The sequence below is a fragment of the Anas platyrhynchos genome, chromosome 5 (genome assembly GCF_047663525.1).
Source record: "Anas platyrhynchos isolate ZD024472 breed Pekin duck chromosome 5, IASCAAS_PekinDuck_T2T, whole genome shotgun sequence".
Lineage (NCBI taxonomy): Eukaryota > Metazoa > Chordata > Aves > Anseriformes > Anatidae > Anas > Anas platyrhynchos.
The window spans coordinates 47,146,345-47,172,404 of record NC_092591.1 but is presented as its reverse complement, the minus strand read 5'-3'; the positions used below and the strand labels follow the sequence as shown (position 1 = coordinate 47,172,404).

Here is a 26,060-nt window from a genome sequence, read left to right as displayed (position 1 = left end):
GAGGGAGGTTTCCCTGTGTGGAGAGCCAGCGGCAGTTGCCCGCGGGCGGGGCGTTATGGCGCGTGCGCGGCCTCCGGTAACGGCCGGGGGAGGCCGTGTGTGCCCCGCTCACTGAGGGGGCGGCGGCGGCTCCCGGGGAGCTGAAGTCCCTGGGGAAGGGGCAGGGGGCTCCCACGGCCCTGCAGGTGGAGTGAGGGGCGAGTCCTGCCCCGGGGGTGTCCCCGAGGGGGTCGTGTTGGGTGCATGTGGGGCTGAGAGACCTCAGCCGTCCCTGTCTGGAGTGTCCTAACGCTTGAGCCTCCCCGCGTTGGTATGGTCTGAATCCAGAAATAGGAGCGATGGCAGCTTAATGCTGTTAACGTGTTTAAAAGTTACAAGGGCATGTTCTTATGGTAACAAGCAGCTGTTTGCGTTGGAGTGGTGGCCTGTGTTTTCTAAAAAGCAGATTCAGGACCCTAACGACCACTTGCAGTGTTATATTTTTCAGTTTCATGTTAATTGAATCAATCTTTAGTATTGTGTGTACTTAGTCTATTTCATTCACTTCTAGATACAAAAGCTGTTCAGAAGAACACTGAAATAGAAAATGTAATTACCTTCAAATAAATGAGAAGGAGCTGATGGTCTGTCTATGACTATGGAGAATCAGATATTGCTCGATATAAGATCAGTTATAGATGGTGGACTTGTAACTGACATATTTAGTCAAAATACTCCTCTTATTTCTGAAAATTTTAATCTGGAAACTGCAGTAATAAATAATCAATTTGAAGAAGGATTGTCATCTACTCAAGGCAATCATTTATGCACTGTAAATGCGGGAGAGACTCTGTTGGATCACTTTAAGTATCCTTCTACTGTGGAAAATCAGAATGCAATAGCAAAAGTTGAAATATATCCACATGGAAACAACAGCTGTGGCAATGAAGATCTTGGAAATTACAAGGAATTAAATCTTCCAGAAGAAGATGAACATACATGTTCACCTTATCTGCCTTCAGATGGTGTCCATTTTCTTTCTTCTGTCATGACACAGCATAAAAATTGCAGTGTTCCAAATTCAAGCGTTTTCTCTTCGGAAGGAACAGTCGATCAAAATGTCAGAACTGTACCAGTAAGATTAAGTGAAATAGGAATTTTGTATGTGCTTATTTGTGCTTGAAATGTGGGGAACTACCACATTAAAACTTACATGAGATCCACATTATGTCTAAAGTTACATCATAAATTTTATGCTATAACAAAATTCGTAGTAAATACAGAAATAAATTTATGTTTTGTATTACCATAAATAACATGCATTGAACATGCAGTTCTGACTGCTGTTTTATATATTACCATCGGTATTAGCAAGTATTAGGTAGTTGTACAAATTACAAATAATGTATTAATTTCTAGTTCTACAGGTGAGTCAGTAGGCATCTTAAAAAGTATGGTCCAAATGAGCTAACAATTAATTAATTTGCAACAGTAAATTGTGGTCTATATTGTTAAATCTCTGTAGAGAAAGTAGTTTTGTAAGTGGTGTACTTTCTACATTTGGCAAAGTTTTTCTGTGTATTTTGAAGGTAATATCTGTGTTGCTTCAGTTACTATCTATAAAGTATTATCTATCATTAAACTTTCTGTGATGCTCACAGGACCAAATCCATGTACTTTATGCAGACTAATCATATTTAGAATCTTATCAAAAGGTCAAAAGACTTAAGATGATTGTTATTATTTTGATTATTAAAGAACTACTGATAATATTGAGCATGAGTGTAGAGGAACTCCCAAGCCAGAGATCCTTTTAAACCATAACCTGAAATCAGAAAGAAACCTAAAACATGTAAGGTCAATATCATGGTAGACTTTGAGCATCTCCAGATGATATGCCACTATGAAATGCAAAGGGCTGGGTAATGTAAGCAATAGGTTCTGTGATGAGAGGTTTCCTGCACAGGTAGCCTCACATTTATTATTGAAAATACAAAAGTAGATGATAGGTATGGTGCTATTATAGTTACAGGTATATTAGATCTGAACCATTACTACATATTGAACAGAAAATGGAGAAATAATATTTATGTTTCAGTGGTATCTGGTAATGCTGTTTGCAGCATTTATGTGCTTAATTATATCTTGAAAATGTAAATAATTTCTAATTTTGAAGGCCACTATAAATCATTTTTGTTTATTTGTTTGGCTTTTTAAAAATGAGACATTTAATATATAAAATAGTTATAAATTAAACATTCTTTTCTTCAGGCGTTTAGACCATTAATACCTCCAGTTGCAGGTGAGAATAACTGTATTTGTTATGACCAATATAAGGGAATCCAAACCAGCCCTATGCAGTCAAAAAACTTGCCAGATTGCTTAAATGGTAAGTTCCTCAAGTGGCTGAGTGGGATTTTTTTTTTCTCAGTAACCTTAGAAAAGCATTTAAATAGCTAAATAACATAGTTTCTAGATTTGGAAAATTGCATTATGAGACATTGAGCCATTTCTGAAAACATTAGTAGAGCTAAGAAGGCTTGGAAGGAAACAAGGTTTGAAAAGGATCACCATTTCTTTGTGTATGTTCATGTTGCTTCAACCATGTAGTTGTCTTACTTTTGATTTTTTTTTCCTTGCTCCTGTACCCTTTCTCCATTCATTCAGGGGAGTGTGAAGAAAATATTCCTTCTTGCAACAAAATTTCCCTTTTGGATTTTTTCGAACAATGTTTTTATTTCACTTTGAAGTCTGACCAGAGGTGTTAAAACTGTGGTTTGCACTGATACTGCTGATGATAGTAAGCTCTTGAGTTGGTGTATTCTGCCTGTTCACAACCATGCTCAGGGTTAAACCGACTGCTAGATTTGGTCTGAAAGGGTAGTTTTTCCTGAAGTCTGAGTGGACCAAGAGCAGTGAAGAAAGTTGCCTTCTTTTTTGATGTGGAATGTAGTCTGCTCTCTCTAATGGTATTGAGGAGACTTATTTAACAAATATTCTGTATTTGCAGGGTGATACTTCATGGCCCATCTTGTTTTTTGTATCCCTCAAAAGAATGATTGAGTTTCCTTTTTGTGTACCAAGCCTTGTATGTCAGCCAGTGTTAAACAGACAGCCTACTACCATGTAGATGCTATCTAGCAAAGCAAGTGTTCTCAAGTTGTTCTTTCTGGCATATAATGTCCCTTATAATGCATTTAGTCCCGCAGCCATCCTTTGTATGTTAGCAATATACAGTCTTTACAATGGAAGCTGACATATTCATCTGCCTTGCTAACGTAATGTCATTGCTAAATGAATTTTACCAGATGGGCACAATAAACCTTTTAGAGACATCAAACAAACTCATACTGAAGTCTGTTTTTCCCAAGTCTGTCACAAGAGAATATTAAATATTCTTTCATAAGACTGTAATGCCATAGTGACATGAAAATCTGCCTTTATTAACACTATAAATGATCTCTTGGTATAAAAACACTGATCTCTTAGTAAACAAAATATTCTTTATTTTATGTACTAGAATCTTCCAGTGGTATTTGTGGCTTACCTCAGACTAATGCTTCTGCCTATGATGAAGTAGTAAGTATGCATTTATTTTTTAAAATTTATTGTATTTGTTTGGAATTCAAAGTAGATTTTAAAGCATGGCTATTAAGATGTAATACTTGATGTTTCAGACTGAGGTAAGAGAGGCAGTTAGAAATGTTATTGAGAATTACCAAGACAGAACAATTTTTCAGAGTTCAAATGTTGGCGAATCTGGCTGCAAGTTATTAGCATTGCAAGGTGTAGTGGAGGAACCCAGATGTTTACACAGAAATGATACCAACCCTGTGGTGATTGTATTCTGTAACTGATAGCAGAATTGTATGCTAAAGAAAATTCGTAACTTATTTATACCACACATGCACCAAAAAATCCTACTTAATAAGCCCTTTGTCAAGACTAATAAGACTTCCTCAGACTCACAGTCTAAATTTTATCAAGTACAGGGCTATTTTGTATATAACATATTATTTTCTACTTATCTATACTTGCTAGAAGCAAATATGATCATATGAAAACTACCTCACAAAGGAATCACTTCTAAGTAAGTGAAATGAAACCTTGAAACAGAATGTGGTGTTTTCTGGTTAGGGAACCAAATCTTAGACCAGCATAGTAGAAAACTAGAGTAAAAAACAAAACAAAACAAAACAACAAAAATGCATAACATGCAAAACACTCCCCATGCAACAGTTTAGAGAACCAGGAGTCCATCTCAACTAGATTGAGGAGATACAGTACGGTACCTCAAGAACTGCTTCCAGAACCAAACAAAGTGAAAGGGTCAAAAAGCAAAAAACTTAATGCATAATAATGAGTTTGTCTGAGAGACTCCAGTCTGTGATTATGCAGCTTTATGAAATGCATTGCCCTTATGAAAACCTTTATATCTTTATGTTAAGAATTAAAGTTTCTTAGACAAAAGCTAATCATTAGTTATTTATTCCAGGTAATCTGTCAGTTGGAAGGAGGTACTCAAATACTCTGCATACACAACTGTGCCACACAGGAACTAAAACCAGTTTATCTACTGCCCCAGTATCAAGACCAACATAATTATCTTCAATCTGGTAAAATGAAAGTTAAAATTATCTCTAACACGTCAGATAGCAAGCACATCATGGTTAATGTGCAACTGCATGTGTTTATGTTCTTACGCAGTGACAATGGGAGATGAGCCACAGTTAGCATAGCTATCACAAGTTATTACATTATTTTATAACTGAAAAATGCTAGGCACTTCAATGTAATAAGAAAGATGAAATGAATATGTAGAATACAATGCAAGCATAAATATTTGCATACATTTGCATTTACCATAGCTTGCCACCAAGTGTCACTGTTTCTGTATAAAACAAGAGCAGCTTCGAGGGCTCTCAGGTATACTTTAGCTTTGGGATTTAAAATGTCCCACTGATTTTTGCATCATTTGGTGAACTTGAATTACCATCCATTTTTAAGGAAGGTGCTTTCTGAGGCCCTAAAGTTAATGGTTTAGCTATTCTGATGTTTAGTGGAGTAATACATTTTCATCTTAGAAGCAATACAACACTTGAGAGAATATTTCTTTACCAAAATATAGCTTCCTCAGAAAGATAAACATGGCTTTTTTCATTATTTATCACTGACATTTTATTTATTTAAATTGTTGATAATTATGTATTATTTTATTAACTTTATTACAGTGCTGTATGTTGATGTCAATGTGAAAAGAAAGCCTTTTAATATTAGGCACCACACATAAACACGTTTCAGCCATTTTTATCTTATCAAAATATTATAACTCTATGCCATTATGCAATTTGTTTTTTAATGTTCTTGGTGTCATAGAGTAAAAACAACCTGTGCTCAAATTCCTAGCTTACAAATTGGCGATTTATTCTTCTTTAAGTTTTTTGTTGGAGGTGGTGGTTTTGCTTTTGTTTTGTGTGTGTGTGTGATAAGCTTTTTATTCTTGTTCTTTGCAATGAAAAAAAAAAAAAAACATTCCTGGACAGAGAACTTCTAGGCCACAATTCATTCATCCATTCATTGACACAATTGTAGAGTAAGTTTGGTTTCTAAAGTAGATCGTAACAGGAGGTGCAGAAAGAAGACAGACAGTGTCAGGGAAGTAATATTTCTTTATTAGTATAAGAAGTTCAAGCTACCTATTTGCAGGTATGCTTAATTAAAAAAAAAAATGCAAAAAATAAACTGTATACACGGAGTAGTTCTGCAGTCTTCAGGTAAATATCTTCTTTTCAGATGTGGGCAACTCTGTAACAGCTGTACTGGGGCAGTATTTGCCTGTTTCAGGCAAACTGGATCTGAATGAGCAAGAGGTAAAGAAGCTTTTTTCTTTGCATTTATCAAGTAGCAGCATACATTCTTTTTACTTTCCTTAATAAGGGTTATTATGTCTATGTCAGGAATAACAACTATGAATTTTCTAAAGACAGTTTAGTTAGTCTGGACAGATTAGTTTTGCATCCAATACAATTTCTGTTGTGGTTTAACCCGGCCGGCAGCTAAACACCACACAGCGGTTTTCTCACCCTCCCCTCTCCCTCTCTGGGATGGGGGAGAGAAACAGGAAAGTGAAGCCTGTCAGTTGAGATAAAAACAGTTTAATAAGACAGAAAAATAATAATAACAACAATAATAATAACAATAATGATGATAATAGTACTACTACTAATAATGTGTATGAAACAAGAGATGCACAATGCAATTGTTCACCACATGCTGACCAATGCCCAGCCTAACCCCAAGCAGTCCGCTCCCCCCCCATGGCTAGCCACCCCTACATATTGTTCAGCATGATGTCAGATGGGATGGAATACCCCTTTGGCCAGTTTCGGTCAGCTGCTCTGGGTCTGTCCCCTCCCAGCTCCTGCTGCAACCCCAGCCTGCCCATTGGCAGGACAGAGTGAGAAGCTGAAACGTCCTTGGCTTGGTGTAAGCACTGCTCTGCAACAATTAAAACATCAGCATATTATCAGCCCTCTTCTCATCCTAAGCCAAAACATAGCACCCTACCAGCTACTAGGAAGAAAATTAACTCTTTCCTAACTGAAACCAGGACAATAAAGGTATCACAGAATCATGGAATAGCAGAATGGTTGAGGTTGGAAACTTCTGGAGATCATCTACTCCAGCCCTCATGCCAAGCAGGGTGACCCACAGCACGTTGTGCAGGATGGCATCCAGGCAGGTTTTGAATATCTCCAGAGAAGGAGACCCGACAGCCTCTCTGGGCAATCTGTTCCAGTGTTCTGTTGTCCTCACAGTAAAGAAGTGTTTTCTCGTGTTCAGATGGAACTTCCCTGTTTTTCAGTTTGTGCCCATTGCCTCTTATCCCAGTTTCAGAATTTTCTGGAAATAATACCAAAATTAAAAATAGTTTTCAACTCTTTTGGGGGGAGGGAGTAGGAAGGCATATTGGCTTTTACAGAAGAAGGGGACTGTTTTCTTCCAGTAAAATTCTTTACATTCTCCTCATGATTAGGATTTAGTAGTCATTACATCTGATTAAATCATAATTCTTTCATGTTTCTTTTCTGCTGACGGAGTAAGTGGTAGAAAAGCATTTCAATTTATTTTTAAAAATGAAAACTGAACAGAAGACCAGAAATCTTTGCAGAAGTTTGATTTCTAGTGTGTTATTTCCAACAGAGCTGTTAGTAAAAATCACTGCAAATTTTTACCTGTTAACTTCTGATTTATGTGAAATGAATACGTGATGTCAGTACAAGCACAGCAGATGGGTTGTGAATAGCAATCACTGTCATAAAGGAGGGAACTGAAAACCCAAGGGCTAGAGGGAACAATCAACTATAGAGTTTCTCAGCACTAGAAGTAGTATATCATCAAATTTGTGCCTAAACATTCTGGCATAGTGATATAGGCTGGACAACTATTCTTTTCTCTTTAATTTTATCCTCAGTCTGTTGTTCCCTAAATTTCTTCTCTTGCTTTAAATATATTAATTTTCCTCTTCCTTATGGCCAGCTAGATTAATCACCAATTAAAATAACCATGATTTACAGTTACTCACAGCCCCTCATTTTACGTGTATTAACAGCATAATCCTATTTGTTCTTCCCTTCTCTCTCCATAACCAGGCTGTTATTAATCGCATATCTGAAGAGACAACAGATCTGCAGTCTGTTTTGTTGGCCTCTGATCTAATTCTTTTTTAAAAATTTGCTTAGTCTTCAACCAATTAGATGTCATATGGTAGATGAACATAATGTAAATTATCAAGTCACTAGCCAGTTTCAGTTGACTACTGGAAATAAAAGCAACTGAACCTAGAATTATCAGTATGTTGAAAACAGTACGCTAATACTGCAGCACTGAAAGCTGTTCTTGGTACTTCATGCCAGGGGAAATGGGGATCCTGACATACCGAGCAGTTTCACAGAGGACATGCGTGCAGTTTTAATGGTTTTAAACTTCTATGAGTTTTATCACTATTCATGGCAAACAAAGCATCCTTGGAGCGTTTTCTCAGTGTTACTTTATCTCTTCTAACTCATGAGAGTCTTTTTAAAAACTTAACATAAACTAGTTACATGAATTTTATCTTAAACAGTTTGAACATGGATCCTTACAATCGGCAGCTAGCACTGCCACATTCCAGCCAGAATCAAACCTGCAAGTGAAAGTGCCTTCAGCTGGGTAAGATGAGTGAAACATTTAGTCCATGATGACTTCTGCATTTTATACTGGAAATGACTCCTAGACATCTTTGTGTTACATGGCTGCTTCTCTATTGTAATACAAATGCAGTTCTGTACAAATGCTTTCTGTGTATATCTCAGTGGTCATGAAGCCTGTTGGTGGTGGTCAAGGCTGTCTAGCATGCTTCCAGGGTTTCTTAGGATCAATGCAGTTGTGGTGTCCATGTGTCTGAAAAACATTTAATTTTCTGAATTAGTGAATATGTTTCCAAATGTAAGTAATGTGCTTTGCCCATATTTCTAACACTAATGGAATTCTTTTAATAATATTTAATTGGAGATCATTGTTAAATACAAAGCAGATGCAACCCCAAGGTGAGAGGTGATAATGCTTTGTAGTTGCTCAGCTATCACTGGATTCTGTGACTGGGGGCTGATTTGCCCCAGGTAGAGACAGCTGGTGGGTAGCAGGAGATTACAGGTTATTTAGTCTTCTCTTTTTGTCACCTGCTCTGTGACTCTACATTTGTTAAGTAGCTCGAATAGTGCTGAAGGAAAAAAGACAAAACAAACAAAACAAAACAAAAACACAGGTTTTTATTGTTTTAAATGTATAGACTAAATTTCATAGTAGCTGTATTTGTTTGTTTTTTTCTAATTTTTTTCCTTTTTCAACCTGTGTAGCCTACCTTGTCATTCAGGGTTTACAAAGTCTAAGAAACCATGTAACTGCACAAAATCTCAGTGTCTTAAATTGTAAGTAATAGTTTATCAACATTTCATAAATGCTAGTAGCAGTGTATATATGAAAGGACAAACATACAATAAATGTATTCCATTTATTCCAAGATCAACAGTTTATGTAAACTAATGTTCACACAAGCTCAGAATGTAGTGCAGAGTTTTGGATGACTGAATATAATAAAAAATACGGAAAATACAATAAGAAGCTAGAAGGTATTGATCAATGTGTATCCAGAAAATAATTTATGGAATGTAATTGCTGTGTAGTGAAGTATCTATCTGGCTGCTATGCATAATAATATATGCATAAATATTATGCACACAGTATTATTATGTTTACATGCATAAACATTATTTACCTAAATAAGATGCATGGAGCCGTGTACATAATGATTACAATTTGATTCATTTGTGGAGTGGGCTTGTTTTACAAAACATAAAATTCAATGAAAGAGAGAAGGATTTTGTATGGGTTTGGGTATGATTAAATGACTGAGGAAGGGGACATTTTTCATGAGTAGAAACTATAAATTCTGTCTTGAAATAGTATAACATTTAAAAGCAGTTAATCTTTTCATTTCTTATTTTGCCTTATATGTTAATCACAGATATTGTGATTGCTTTGCCAATGGTGATTTTTGCTGCAATTGCAACTGCAATAATTGTTACAACAATCCACTTCATGAAACTGAACGATTTAAAGCCATTAAGGTAAAAAAAAAATAATACAGACCAGTATCATCTTTGTGAAAAATACGTATGAAAAATACAGAAGTATTGTTTTTTCTCCAGTAAAATTCCTTGAAATGTTATTTTTATATTAAATAACACTGTGGTGTCTCTATATTTTTCTTACATAAATAAATACCTATATATACATATTTAATTTCCTTTTATAGAACTTCTGATACTTTGGATTAAAACTGGTGGTATGATAACTGAATGATAATTTTCATTCTTGGAAGGAAGTATGGAACCCCAAGTTTAATTTCAGAAATGTTTTCACTTAAAGGAAAATTTATTGTGTCCCCAAATTAGAGGTATTTAAAGGAAAACAATTTATCATTATCCACATTATTATTCTCATTGACAGATCTTCTGCAATTGTCTGTACCAGTCTTTCTGGTTGATTTATTAATGAAAGATAGAGTACTATGGGGGCTGATTTTTGTTTGTGTTTCAAACTTCAAAATCTGGGCAATAATTTAATCTTAGACGTATATATGTCTGTTATGTTTTGTAAAGTTTAGAGTGAAAATGAAAGGTCTTATTCTACTGCTGATACTTTAAAATTAGGATATATTAATGGCTTTGCTATTCTTGCATGCAACTCTCCAGAGCTCTTTTGTATCATTCAAATAATCTCTGGATGGTACAAGAATTTGATCTAATTAGATTTATTACTTTGCTGCATTCGACCAGTGGAAGCTACATCAGTTTTTGGGATCAACATGCAACAACTGGTTTTCAAATCAAATGCTCTTCAGTAGTTGTACTGATGGGGTTGTTGACGTCCGTTGATGACTGTCTTTCACTGTTGCAGATGGCATCCTGTTAGAGAATAAGAGATCTTGTCTGTGCCTGAGGAAAGCATACTAGCTTCTGTGTCATCCATAAATATTGGACATAAAGTGTATAGAATCCCTTTAATCAGCCTTTTAGTAGTCCACGGCATTTGTGAGGTCTTAGGATGTGAAAAAAACTACATTTCCAATGGAGTATCCAATGCTGATTTCATTGAATGTTCTTGTATTGGAACATTAATAAGTATCATTAATACTCATGAGATGTACATGACCATATGTGCACTATTTTTCACTGGCAACTTTTTATTTCTGGTGAAAGTAGGGTCAGCAGCGAGACAAAACCAGCCCCAAGTGAATAATAGATGGGTCATTTAGGATATTATTTGACCAATTTGAGTTGCTTTCTGTGATATAGCCCAGTCAGCTTAATATTCTGGAATCTTTGAATTTCTGCTTTCACATGCTGTAGAAGACTCTTTTATATATGTTCTTCACGTCACCAAGGATGAGTAGAAAGTGAGAAATTCGTAATTAAATATTGCACGACACTCTTCAAGTGTTTCAAAGTATGTCTTTGAATGTCTCATAATTTAACATTTTTTGTTTCAGGTCTGTCTCGATAGAAACCCAGAAGCTTTCCTACCAAAGATTGGGCAAACAAAACTGGGAGAAGTTAAACCTCACCATAACAAAGGATGCAATTGCAGACGTTCAGGATGTCTCAAGAATTATTGTGAGTGCTTTGAGGTGAGTCAGGTGAATTTTCCTATTGTTGATTATTACTTTAACATTGATTTTATTTTGTAACTGGTTCTTTCTTTGAATTGTTGATCATAACATTTTTTGAACATAGGGGTCACAGTCTCATTCTTGTCATGTCTTTGACTTCAGAGAACTGAATCTAGCTGAAGTTGATGAGTTAAAAGGCCAGCCAGCTTGCTGACCAGAACACTCTTGCCCCGCTTGGTCAGGTGCACCCCATCCTGTGACAGCATTGCCCTGTCGCTTAAAAGTATCTCTGAGATTGTAGAACCCAAAACCTTGAGCATGGCACCAGCCATGCAGCCAATCGTTCACTTGGTCTGTTCATCTCCTTCTTCTTTGGTCCCAGCCTCCAAATGGGAAGATGGAGGAGAACATTACTTGTACTCCTGATCCCTTTAACATCTTTCTGAGGGACATAAAGTCCCTTTTGATATTTTGGAGTCTCTTTGTTGCAGCCTCATTAGATCCTACATGAAAGAGTAGGAATGGGTGGTAGTCTTCAGGCCTCACCAGGCTTGGAAGACTCTTCATAATATCATGAATGCAGGCAAGGTTTTCTGCCAATCCAGGTAGCTTTATTGCTCAGTCCACAAATTGAAGGGGAGCAGTCTGTGCTATGTCTGTGTACAGAGCAAGGGAGTATCACTATTCTCCACAGAGAATCCTTGGAGGGAACTGACTTGCTTCCTCAAATTGATACCAACAGTCTCACTCTGAGAATATAGACCAGTATATCTAGAATAAGTCCCTTGTGATATAGGTCTAGTCGTTCTTCAGTTGTATGTTTAATTTAAGTTTTATATAATTTTTATACAAATATTCTGTATTTGACAGGCTAAAATTATGTGTTCCTCTATTTGTAAATGCATTGGTTGCAAAAATTATGAAGAAAGTCCAGATAAAAATCCACAGCTGACTGCACTAAACTACATGGACATAGGAAGTAATGAAGGAAATAACCCAGTTTTAACATCAGCAATGGAAATAATACCAAAATTGGAGAAAGACAGGTGAATAGTTGGAAATAGTAATGCATAACCCATTGGTCTATCTTCAGTAATTTGTCATGTAACCAGTATCATATTTACCTAAGAAATAATGACTAAAATGACAGGTGGTTTGTATAAAAGGAATTACCTTCACATAGCTTTTTCCCTCTTAATTAAATAAATACATAAAGAGGAGACTATTCCTATCCCTTAGGAACGTAGTATGGAGACTTCAAGGACTTACATATTAGTTCTGCTTCAAAAACAAAAGTTAGTTTTGTGTTGATCACATAATTAATTCTCTTCATAATCCCCTCCAGTCCGTTCATTTCTAACAAAACCTTTCCCAAAGAAGTAGTAAGAAAATTGTTGTTATTATGTTTGTGGTGTTCAGACAATAATAATTTTGAAAATATTTGAATAATTTCTGCTGTGGATAATGTATAGATGGGGTAGATGATGCCAAATTATGCCTTTATTTGAATTGCATAAAAGAAAGAATAATGTTAATAATGTAGCCGAATACAATGTCAACAACTGGTAGTTTAGTTTATTCAAAGGAAGGGGTGGTAAAATGCCGTTTCGGGAATCCTTGAAGAACTTGGTGCTGTTTTCTTTGCCAGCAGTAGGCTGAATTTACTGTTAGTACCTTAGTTAAGAAGTTTGAAGTTTGTCTTTTAAATTATTTTCTGTATTTAAAATGGATATATTTTATACTAAATTATTTTTTCTCTGTCAGACTGAGATATCTATCTTGGGAAGAAGTGAAAGCAACATGTACTTGTCTCCTGGTGCAAGCTGAAGAGGCAGAAAAACGAGGATACTCTGACTGTCTAGGTGAATGCATGATCATGGAGGAATTTGGGAGATGTTTATCCCAGATTTTACATGCGTAATTAAAACCTGCAAGACTGAAGGTTTTCAATAATTTTCCATGTATTATAAAGCCAATGAGTATTAATATGGATATATCGTCAGTCTCCACAGTGCTGCTGCTTAATGATCTTACCTTGATCTTTCATAGGACTAATTTCATTGACTTCTCATGAATTCTTTCTGAGTTATGCTGGTGTAAGTGAAATCCATGTAATATCCAACATTTTTTCAAGTAACTTAATACAAAAGAAAGCTTACTACATTTCCTACTAAAAAAGATTTTCTCTGTACTTATGATTTTCTGAAGAATTGGCCCAGTCTTTACCTAGACTCTAATTAAAAGTCAGTTTAACTTAAAATGACTTTGGATGTTTTTGAGTAGACATCCAGTAGAAACTAAGTAAAAATTTCCTGTCTTATTTTGGTTATTATGTGAATGGTGAAGCAATTTAATTTCCAGTGGTAGTAGGTAAATCTGCTGTGTTTGGCTTTGGATCTTCTCTGCTTTGGCAACTTATTTCTCCTGTCTGCTGATGTACTATTTTTGGAAAAGAGAGCAACATTGTCAATTGGTTTGGTGTTCATTGTTGGAAAAAAACATCTAAAACAATACTAGCATCCTTTTCTTAGTGCCACTCTCCCTCCTCCTCCCTCACTTCCTACTCCCTCCTCCTAACTTTTTTCCAACAGTAGCTTTAGTAGACATAGAGCCTGTCTAATAAAAAGTAGGAATTTGACGTCCTTTTTTCTCCTATCTTAAAGTACAAGAGTATGTGACAAAAGAATCTTTTATGAATCTTTTAAGATTATGAAATCTTATGAAAAGATTTTATGAATCTTTTATACAGAATTAAAATTTGCTGAAACCTAGCTTTGCAATCCAGTTTCCCTTAAAGTTTTGAATAACTTTTGTTTGTTTATTTATTTTTGGTATGTTTAAAATCTAAAATGCTACACACTCAGTATGTATAAAAACTAAAATGTGTAAAATTTTCATATCTTCTCTGTGATATGTTTTCTGCTTCTCATTCTCATTGTTGTTCAATTTTATTTTCTCCAGCAAGAGTAAGCTATTTGCTGCCATATTGTTTTCTAAATGACTTGACAGATTATATCAAAAATAAAGCTGTTTGGTTTTAGATGTATTTATGCTAGGTTAATAATATTTGCTTGAATATTTCTGACTTTTGTGCTGAAAAGAATAAAGATATTCTCCATGTCATGTTGATTTATTAAAAATAATCTTGCCAGAATAGTAGGTAAGAATTCATGCTATTTAAAAATAAATAAATAATAATAACCTTTATTTTTGTGGGGAATATTGGAAAATTTTAGTAGACACAGGAAAACATTTGTGTCATTTTATAAAATGCTGTCAAGTTTTCATTTGGAGTACCAAGTACAGTTCTGGTCATCTGTGCTTAAGAAAGATAAAAGTTAATTTGGAACAGGTGCAGTTCTGAAAACTGGGATCAATATGTGTGTGTGGAATATCTATCTTTAGAAACAAACAAAGGAGATTTTCTGCTTTATCTAGGCAAATGAAGGCAGAGAGGAGATACGATGACTCTTTATAAATAAATCCAGTGTATAAATATCAAAGAGGAATAGAAGCCATTTTAGATAAAAGATGTGAGTACAAATCACATACATTTAGAATGGAAAATAAATTATCGTAACCATTCAAGGAGAAAGGGGCAGAATACTCTTCTGGATATAGTGTGGGCCAGGAATCTGAACAATTTAAAAATAGAACCTCATAAATATATGGAAAGAAATGCATAATTAAAACATTTTTCCTGGAGACAATATGTTATGTCTGTTCTACAAGAGTTTAGGTTCTTGTACATTGGCATATTCAAGAGGTTTTTAAAAGCAGAGCCAGTAGATTGTGTTATATTTGCCTTGTATGAATCTCATACTTATGGTTTCTACTACTCAGCTTTGGGACCCAGAGAAACAATACTTCTTGCTATGTCATTCTTAGAACCCCTAAGTACTGAACATGAACAGATGCTGAGGCAAGAAGCAGGCAGACTGTATTCACTTTCTCAGAGGTATTAGAATGCTAAATGTGCAGGCCTGAATTAATCACTTTGAGATCATGAAAGAATTTTCAGCCACATGAGACAGGAAATTCAGGGGAATTTGTTTTGTTTGTTTTCTTATGTAACGTAGGTCTACCTAGGATTTTTATTTTTTTAGTTTAGTTTTAGTTTTTAATGTTCTGCCAGTTCAAAGTCATTTGATGTTGCTGGTGCCCTCAGTCTCTGACTCTTTCTGTGGCACAGTAAGTACTGTTTTGAATCTCTTGATTTATGTGTGAAATGTACAAGAAATTGCTGGCACATTTGGGAAATGTAACATGGATGTTCCATGGGCCCTACTAAACCGAACACAGACAAGACTCAGCAGCAGCAAGGGACTATGTTTGAGATCCAGCCCTGTGTGCCTACAAACCACACCAACAATATGCATGGTACCTCATCAAAAAGAGCAGACTAGTTCTTGTGACTGTAACAAAATTAGCCTATGGTCCTATTTGTTGCCCAACAAGTCCATAGTGATGAAGTAAATGCAATGTCATACCAGGAATTTAAATCAGTCAGCCAGCATCACCATGGTATATAGCTGGGCCGGGTTGTATCTGTTAAGTATTTCAGGAAGGAGCAAAGGCCTGAGCTTAAATGGAGCTCCTCAGTGATAATGGAGCCCCCATCAAGGATTCTCATAGCACTGGGGTCTTAAGAATATGGTCAGAACAATAGTTTTATTGTGCTGTTCCACGTTGTTTTGATTAGGCACAGATCTCTTCAGCAGGGACCCATTTTAGTCCCTCTCAAATAAACAGCCCACCACCATTTTATTCTTTTACCATTATTACCAGTTTTAATGATTTTTTTTTCCATCCTCATTTGATAGTTTCATCCTTGCCATTGACCCCACTAAGTCAGCACATATCCTTTCACTGTCTTTTCAGTTTTCACACAAAGGGAGTTCCTGACTCTGCACTTTCAGCATTTTACGTCTAGAAATTTGTTCTGTTATTATCCTATTAGTTTAGCCCCAGGTTGAGGTTGGTCTGCTGACTTTTAGCCCTTCCCTTGTCTACAGAATCTGGCAATTTCTAACACTGGTGCCCTGTTGGGTTAACCCTGGACAGGTCTGGGCATCTGTATGCATACTTAACAAGTAATGAATATTACTGAAAGTGATGAACTTTGTACACACTTAAAATTGTTAGATTAATTGCATTGTATTTTACTGCACTAATAGCAATAGCTTACTGTGTGATAGAACTAGGATAGTGTCATCATTTGATCTCTGTCTTTAGGTGATTTTTCTTTATTTTTTATTTTTTTAGTTGCAGGAATTAAAAGGAAAAAAGGAAAAAAGAATTACAATAGCCATTGCAGTGAGAATTGTATAAATGCTTGATGTTTGGCGCATGTCTGTATTTCTGTTTCTGGAGTAAAGCAATTAAGTCACTTCGTTCTGCAGAGCTGCTTGTAATCAATGAAGAGGGTACCTGTACACAGATGGTCTCCATCCCAAATATTGCAGCATGGCAACCTGCTGTAGCATACTTTGCTGTTTACTCATTAGAGTTCTTTTTTACCATCCTAGTCAGTAACTAATGAAGCTATGTCAGACAGGCCTTCTGAGAAGTGCTAGTAGTTAACAAATGTTATTAATTCATTGCGCAGCACAGAGCTCTGTGTTACAGAAAGGGCATGGTTTGTGGCTAAGGAGCAAAACGGAGACTTCGGGGACCTGAGTTCTCTTCTTAGCTCTGCTCTAGACTTCCTGTCTGGTCTTGAGAGAGATTCACTGAATTTCTGTGGCTGTGATTTAGGGAAAAGGGCCTTCTTGAATTATAGTTCTTGTCTGTTCTGTAAAGCAGGATAGCAGGCCCCCTTACTGTTTTTCTTTAGTCTGCCAGTTATTTAGGTCTCAGTCCATAATCCATCCAAAGTCTCTCCCTTTACTTCAGTAGGATCTTAGGCCTTTAGAAAGAGTCAGGAATATCTGATCCTGAGCACGGACCTAACACAGTGGGGCCCAGATCCCAGTTGAAGTGTCTACTGTAGTAAAAATTGCAGCAATACTGCTAACATGTGAAGGAGAGGAAGAGGTATATGGTGAATTTGCAAAAAACAGTAGCATATCCTATAAGCATACCCCCCCAAAATAATGCTTCCATAAATCTTCATTGGAGTGTGGATATTTGCCATTCAGTATTATCCACTTCAGAGACCAAATGTGACTCATTATTAAATTACTACAATCTGTGCTGATGTAGAAGCACCCCTGACACATCTCATTGTGAGTCATTTTTTCAGAGTAATTGCATTAGTAATAGCCGATTACACAGCAATCTTATGTTCCTACAAAATTAAGGTAATTACTGCAGCTAGAAACACATCCCTCTGTATTCTGTCCTAGCGAGGAGGCTGGTAAAAGGCAATGTAATGCTTCAGTTCTTTGTAACAAGAGAAACATTAAGGTATAATTACATTATTTGGGTGGGGGAGGGGAAGTTTTCACATTTGGACAGAACATGGAAACAAAGTCATAGTTTTTAGCCACAAATTCCTGCTACCTAAAGGTAAAAAAAATAATAATAATAATTAAAAAAAAAAATCTTTTGTGCTTATGTTAACCAGTATGGAGGAAATGTATTTGAAACAAGTGAATGAGGTTCTGTTCTGTACTTTGAAAATCACAGTTTTCTGTCTTTGAAGTAGATTTATTATGCAAAATGTGCATTTTTCTTTAAACTGGGTGGTCCAGAGAAGCTGGTATGGATTTATTTTTACACTGAGGTAAAATAGGTAAAAACTTGTTCACATGGCAGACCTGAATACCAGCTTCTAATTAGTCTGTGTGCTAGAGAATTTGTGTTTGGGTTTTTAAATTTCTTTGTGTTTTGGGGGGAAAAGTGACATTTCACGTTTTCTCTTATACATTATTAGATGTTTAATATAACAGGTGAGGAACAATGGACAGGCCATTCCCTGTAAATTTAGCTAAGCAATTCAATCCTAAATAGTCTAGAAGGGATACTGAAAAGCTGATATTATGCAGTGTCAGAATTCATAGACAAAGGGTGCCACTTGGTCGTTTGAGACCTGCAGCTTGGGTTGGTGATGCCTGATGCAAGTTCTGCCTGCAAATTTTACTTTCTCTTGCCTTAATATGTCATGTTTGAATTGCTGGATGCAAGCTGATAGCCGTGGAGTAAGAGAGAGGTGAAAAAGAAAAAAGAAAATAAAAAAGTGGTGGAATATACAAAGTAAAAAACTAAAAAGAACAACCTGGTGCTCCAAATTGCTTTGATTACAAAGCCCAGCACCTGAGTACAGATTGCTCAGTTAACACAACAGGTGGGAAAAGTGTCAATTTAAGCTAAATTCCTTTGATGCAAGCATCTTAGCAAATGTTGTATGTAGTTGTCATTTATTAGCAATATTTATGGTGAAAAGAATGGCTCCTTTGAAATGACTAGAAATCAAATAGGATCAAAGTAACTACATCAAAAATAATTTATTTTATTTATTTATAATGATGAGAAGTGATAGAAGAAAATACGATACCTCTCTGATATAGGGCTTCTCCCAGCAGGACTGGGGACAATAGAAAGCTATTTCAGTGTGGAGTTGTCCCTACTTACATGTTTTTCATTTTCATATCATTAATCCAGACTCATTTCATTGCTTATCTTATCTTTTATGCCTTGTTTAGAAGCCTATTAAGATTTAGATACTGTAAAAAGCAGAAACAGGTAATTCATGAGTGATTCTGACTGCAGTGAGTAAAATAATAATAATAATAATAATAATAATAATAATAATAATCAGAGGTTGCTGCAGGTCTGTCATGATTTGGAAGCTGTCAGTGCTAGTGCTGATATAATTATGGAAGGGTATAGGCTATGTATTGTCAAAGTCTGGTAATGATATCTGAATTGTTAATAGAGCTCTGTTAGTCACCATTATTTGTAAAAATTAGAGTAGCAACAAAAACATTGGTATTTGAATTTATCAGATTTATTTATTTATTTATATTAAGGGGAGTGCCATAACACTTTTCTGTCTCTAGGAGTAAGTGTATGTTGTTGATCATTTCTTTTGTTCCTTCCAATCATATGTACACACACATGTGGGTTTTTTTTCTAGCTTTAGTAGAAATGCATAGGCATACATTTTTTTTTTTTTTGTCTCTTCTATGTTTTAACATTTTTCCTTCACTTAATAATTTATTTCTAAAAAATCTGAATTGAAAAATCCTGGCCTTAATCAATTTTCCCCTAAATTTAAGCTGGTGTACCAAACCAGGGAATAGATCCTCTGCAGAGTATATAATTCCATGGAGTTAGAACTACCAACACCAAACTGTTCCAACACAGCATCCAGTTCAAAGCAACAGGCATAAATTGTATGAAAGAGACTGGGTCCAGACAGAGGAATAATCATGCAGCTAGTACAGAACATCAATGCTGACTTCAAAAGACAAGGCTCTGCTCCTGTCTCAGATAACCTGAAGGTTATTGCAGTAACCATGAGTTGAGATTTGCATTGCTCAGGCAATTGATTAGATTAAATAGTCCAAATTATTCTTGTAGTGTTTTAAATAAAGAAATGACATGGTACTTGGGGTCTGCTCATCAGTATGGGACAGAAGATAATGTAGTGCTGTAAAGCTTTTTGCGCTTCTGCTAAGCTAGTTGTATAGTCTTTTTTGACCATCAATGAAGAAAGAAAGTGAGCAAGAGAGACTTCAAAGATAATTAACTGATTTCTGGGATATTTCTCTCTTCCTTCATTGATGGTTTGATCTCATCTTAGAATAGGTTACATCATCCTCTGGAGGTGCTTCTTTTCCATTGCCTGGAGAGGAAAATTGAGCAACTGGCTTGGACTGGGTAAGTGACTTCTATTTAGCTAAACTTAGGCAAGACGAATTCTGCCCCTACCTCAACTCAGTAATGTCATTACTCATCAATATCATAAACAAAATGCATGTCAGTAATGCAATTAAATAACAATCTTAGCAGGCTTTGTGATGCTTTATAATGGAATTACTTATTTCCACCACGTGTATGTGGAGTGTTTGGAGAGTGAAAAGTGCATAGTACAGGTAAAAGGATGATATTTCACATGAAAACTCACATCTCCTTTTCTCTGTATAATCTGCACATTCTGTATGGTGGCTATAAGAAGTGTGGATATGGAGAAGAAAGAATGTGAGAACTGAAATCACTTCTTGCAGAAAAATCTATTCTGGGAACTTGAAGTCAGCTCCATAGTTTAGTGTGATTAGAACTAGAAGATGTCTGGTTTATGTTTCAGAGATTCTTCCCCTTCAGGTGCCACTCTCACTTGTGTATGTACAATAGAAATGAGTAACCCAGAATGTATCTTCCAAGATCATAAAATGAGCAACAGTTACAACATCCACCACAGTTACTTATTGACAGCTCCTTTTCATCTTCAATTCACAATCACTACTTTGTCTGATGTGGTTTGGAGAAGAGTCTTGGTTTGCAGGCTGTACTTAGATTGCAGATGAGGTCAAGGTAACTATTTGTCTGAGGAAATTTTCAGAGCGATGTATGCTGGGAAAAGAATGGTATTTAGCTCTGAGGGGCCAGGATCTTTAGCTGTCATTCCTCTGAACTGATTCAACTTTGGGAATTTGTGATATAGTTTCTTGTGAAGAAGTAGGAGGAACCATCGGCTGTTTAAAACTAGAAAGATGATGTGAAATTCTTTGGCTAGGAAGCATTTATGAGAGCAAAGTCTGTAGATTATAAGATTTTATGCAAGCTAAAAAAAATAAAACTTTAGCTGCACGTTTTTAGAAGAAGGGAACATGCATATGTTTTTTGTTTTTGTTTTGTCATGTGGCTCTTGTGACACTAGATAAATAATTCTGAATTAAGCATATTGTTGCAGGATTTTAAATGCCAGTTCTCATTATTTTTAAGGCTAGCTAGTGCTAGCCTTGCTTTAGTGATTGCTTACTATGAAGATTCCCCTAAGTATCATCTCATTATATTAATAACCAGGCAAAGACAAGTGCTTGTAAGTCATAACTGAGAAGAATTTGAAGTTTTCTTCTGTTTGCCAACAGTATGTCACTGAGTAGGCAGCCCCTCTAAAAATACCTTTGAAAACAAGACATTTGAATTAATAATGTGCTTGAAGAAGAGAGGCTTAATCATCTACTCAGTATCTTTGGATTTGCTCCAGAAATTGAGGACTACATCTGACCTACTCTTTTGACTTTAAGGATTTATGTGCAGTATTTCAAGAACATTTCAGAGTGATTGATAGCCCAAGAGTTACTGCTGTAATGCTACCTGCCCTTTGAGTTCCAATGTCTGAAGTTGGACTTGCTTAAGGAGTTTTATAATAGGCTAAGACGTTATTAGAATGATCTTTAAGTGGTTCAGCTTGAAATAAAAATATTTCTGAGGTGCACACACAATAGGTCTGAGGTAAATTTAACTGGTCATAGGATTATTCTTCAAAGTAGGATAGTCTTGGGCTAGCATCGAGATGTCATAATGCCATATGCCAGTTGCCTCTCTCTCACTGGGATGATGAAAGGAAAGATCATCTGCAACTTCATCTTCCACAGGCTTCCTCATCTACTATCCAGGTCCAGAAAACACAGGCAAATGCATTCCTATGCAGCAAAAACCTTGTTTAAATGTAATTTCCTGTGGTGAGGCAGGAGAGTGTTATTTTCAAATCTGGTATCAGTTCAAGGTCTAAGTGTATCACTACACATGCTCTTTAGTTCTCAAACTGGTAATATTCTGACAAATTGAATCCGATGTTATTTTTCTCTAGCAGTGATTACAGTGCTTTTTAGACTTTGTTTTAACCAAATGATTTTCTTTATTCTGTGTGTTCAATTACGATTTCAGAGAGTTACCAGGTATGTGATAAATAAGTTACTGAAACTGTGCCAAGAAAAATGGGCAGTTGTACAAATATTTACCACTCTGAAACAGTGACTTCATCTGAAAAGACCTGATTGTTTTAATAACTTCATATCTTGCTTTAAAACATTAAAGATATGCTGGTGTTTTGCTCTGCAATTCCAAACATTAAGCATATGCAAAATCCTGAACTTAGATATGAGCCACTTTTAATTTTTATGTAAAAGCTTTGCTGCCCTAAGAGCACAAGATTCATTCTGAGTCATCACACATAGCATTCTGTTGTTTATAATGGCTAGTTGCAGATATTTATAGAAAACCGTGAGGAAAAAGGCATTTAAAGAATTAGACTTCTCTATCCTCTGAGTCTCAAGAGGTCACCAGCGTTAAAGAATGCATCTAGATAAGCAGGTTTAGTAATCAGACAGACTCCATCAGGGATTAGATTTTAATCTGTCCATGTATTTGTTGCAGTCTTTTGTTGTAATGAGCTCTTCAATGTGCTATGACAAAGTCATAGCTAATTTCCATTAGCTTAACTTGACCTCACTAACTTTTGCATTATGACAAATATACAAGTATTGTTCCATATTGACTTTTTCTCCCTATTTGTGATTTTGTAGAACTGTCAAATTTTAATAATCTGTTTATATTCCTTCTAAATAGAAGCTATCTATTGTATTTAATTTCTCCTTCTAATGGAATCTACTCCCTACTTGGCCTACTCAGTACCTGTTCTACATCCAGAACTGTATTATCAGTTCTACAAAGGGAATTGTTTCACAATTTTTGTAATTTGGGGACCATCACTGCAGAAAACTTTGGGTCTGATTTTTAACATTTAATACCCTTTGTTTTGTCCATAGCTTGTAATGAGAAATAAGTAAGCATTTTGCAAATCAAGGTTTTTATTTTTTCCATGAACCAGTCTGCTCAGGCTATGAGATCTCTTCTGTTTCTAGTCTGGACTTAATTAATTAACTTATGTTTTCTTCAGTTAAAACAGACTTTGAGAAGCACTCCTCTTAATGATTTGTCTGTCTCACTCCACTGATCCGTGTGACGTGTTGTTAGGCAAAAAAAAAAAAAAACCAACAAAAAAAAAAAACCTAACACAGAGAGGTTTTAATGTTTATTAATTCTTTGCACAATTTCATTTCAGGAAAGCCTTCCAATTTACTGAGGATCACATCATGCACACAGTGTTAAATATGCTATCTAAAAGTTTATTCTTTGAGGGGAAAAGTGAAAAGGTTCATTTGTATGTCTTTCAAGGTCACAGCTGAGATAACTCAGTGCAAGAAATATCAGGGTCCCACGTGTGAGCACACTGCTTTGTTGACTATTAAATATACTTGTTATAGAGGATAGAGGGGTAGGGTAACTTCTCCCTGAGGAGGTTAGCTTAAGCTATCCATTTGTTTTATAGACAGAAACCTGCACTGTACTAATGTGAATTGTATTGACAATTGACAATGAAGTGAAATTAACTGTTCTCCCATGTTTCAGAAAAAGATGAACTCTAATGTACAAAATATCATTGTGTGCAGAGATGTACATCTTGCAAACAGTGAAAATAGGATTGCTTTCTATGTCTGGACTGTTGCATGTTAAATTCAGCATACCTTACAGTTTAATTTTTCTGCTAGCAGATCTGCTAACACAGAAACAGTAATAAAGATGGTGAGAATACAGAAGTAACTTTTCCTCCCCCAAAATGGTCTAGCTGAAGTTATAAAAATGAAAGAAAATAATTTTCCGCAGCTGATCTGCTCACACTTAGTGGCAATATGAATTCAGGAAATTTAAAAGAGAAAAATCATATCCCCAAGGGGAAACTTTGGTTCATTTTAACTATCTAGAAGGATCTACATTTCCAGGAACTGGGTTATGGACAAGAAATATAAACTGACTGACCCAACTCTGTTGTGTAGATTATTGTGTGTGTCTGCTGATCGGTTCTTTCTTTTTTATTTTTATTTATTTATTTATTTATTTATTTGTTTTAATTGAGCAAACCCAGGATGGTATTTCATGAACTAATCTTCAAAGTGATGAAGTCTGGCCTCTGACTTTCCTATATTAAAAAGAGTTGTTAAAAAGAGTTTTTATCAAAATAACTTTTATTAGGGTTAGCAATAAATTGGTTTATTCGATATCTAAGCTGCCAAATCCTGGAAAATGGAATAGTGATGATTCTCTCTGTGTTAACTGTCTCTTCCTTTCAATTTAGCAGCAGGCTATAATTTTTCTTGTCCTTCTCCGTAAGCACAGTACTTTCTCTTTTTGGCTCTTGCGTTCTTTCCTATTGTGAACTCTTTCTCACTGCAGACCTTTTCCTTCCTGAACACCCCCATCTTTTTTTGTTTTTGTTTTGTTTTTTTTTTTTTTCTCCCAAATTTCAGGCATTTAAACTACTGAAGTAGCAAAAATGTTTTGGTTGTCTGTTTTTCTGTATAAATACGTTTCCCCTCTCTTGGGATAATTTGCTCCTGAGAGTTTAATAGTGTTCGTTACTTGCTTGCCCTTTATGCCTTATACTGTATCCACAAGTAACTCCGCTTACCAGATCTCACGGGAACACAATACTATTATTCTGCTTGGTCTTCTGCTTCCTTTTGTTAGAAGAGTGATTGCTTTTACCCTTGCTACCTTCTAACTGTCCCTCTCTAGCTGTATCAACCTGCTCCACCTGCCAATATTTTTTCCCTTTTTGAAATTGAAGTCGATCTCCTTGCTCTCTCGCTATCTTACGGATTGTCAGGTGTTTTCCCATGATTATCAGGTATAGGCCTCAATCCTGTAGTGTTCAATCCTTCAAATGTTTCAGTGAGGCACTGCAGAAAGTCCACTGTCCTTGGCCAAGTTTTTTAATGTCCTACTATATCACTGCTCCCTTTCTCTTCCTGTGCTTGCTTTAAACAAGTTTTCCACCCACCTCCTGCTGACTTTCAGAAGGGGACAGATGAACTGTTGTTACAGACAGTCCCAAATCTCCTTTTTTTTCTTTCCCATCTTTTCCCAAGCAAACTGAAGCAATCTCTAACAATTTGCTCAAACAAGCTCTGATAATGTAATATCAGTTGTAGCTTTGATCTTTTATTAATAATTTAATCCCATTCACATCCACCTCACACACTAATGCTAGCCTAATTGTTAAAGAGAATTGGCAGGCTTTTCCCCTGTACCCGCTCATTAATCCTTTTCTGCCTACTTCAGCTCAGTCCTCTTTTGATACTCTTAATGCTGGATTGACTGGATTTTGATTATCTCTCCATGGTAAATACAAAAGGAGTATCAGATGAATTATGACAAATTAAGATGTAACTTTCTAAATTGGTTTCTGTGAACTAGCTATTTCAGAAGATCTGTATTGTGATGACCATTCAGGACAATAAGCACTCTAATAACACTAATAATGCAACAGAATATGAAATGTATTCACTGCACAGAAGAAAGATGTGGCATTTGCCTATGCTGCTTATGTAAGGAAAGAGCTGAGGGGGCACACACAGCTCTTTTAATCTCTGTCAGAATGATCCCCGAAGAGCTGTTAATCTTTTCCAGGTAGCCTATCTTGAGTATGTATAGCCATAGTGAGGAATACAAAGCAGGCAGCTCTACACGTTTGGATTCTGCATTCATCTGTGTACAGCACTGATTTCTGGGGACAGAGCTAATTCTGCTTATTCCTCTTTAGCATACTGCAGGACCATGCTGAAATCCTTGGTCTGAGAAGCAGGTCGATTTGGCTTGTGAGGTGTGGATGTCTCTGTAGAGCCTCCTATTGTACATTGCAGACAAATTTTTAGTATAGCAGGAGATCAGGATCCCCTCAGAATGACAGGGCCCAGAAACTACCTCCCCAACACCTCCTGGGGATTTGGCTGCTTAGATGTGGCACAGGTACTCACATGAATAGCATGTTTTTGAGTTTGATCCCTATGGTAAAGAATGTGCAAGGAGCACTTATTAACCACGAATTCAATAGCTAGAAGATGAGTGAAAAAATTAA

General features: G+C 36.0%; 1 protein-coding gene across 1 annotated transcript in view; it reads left to right on the top strand.

The window, feature by feature from the left end:
* Window positions 1-14,312, top strand: part of LOC101799612 (carnitine O-palmitoyltransferase 1, liver isoform) — a 55,219-nt gene extending 40,907 nt beyond the window's left edge. The window contains exons 20-24 of the mRNA XM_072038969.1: window positions 8,105-8,190; window positions 9,545-9,647; window positions 11,072-11,209; window positions 12,062-12,237; window positions 12,956-14,312. Of these exons, the coding sequence (XP_071895070.1) occupies window positions 8,105-8,190; window positions 9,545-9,647; window positions 11,072-11,209; window positions 12,062-12,237; window positions 12,956-13,112 (660 nt within the window). The 3' untranslated portion in view covers window positions 13,113-14,312. The remainder of the gene's footprint in view (window positions 1-8,104; window positions 8,191-9,544; window positions 9,648-11,071; window positions 11,210-12,061; window positions 12,238-12,955) is intronic.
* Window positions 14,313-26,060: the final 11,748 nt, after the last annotated feature.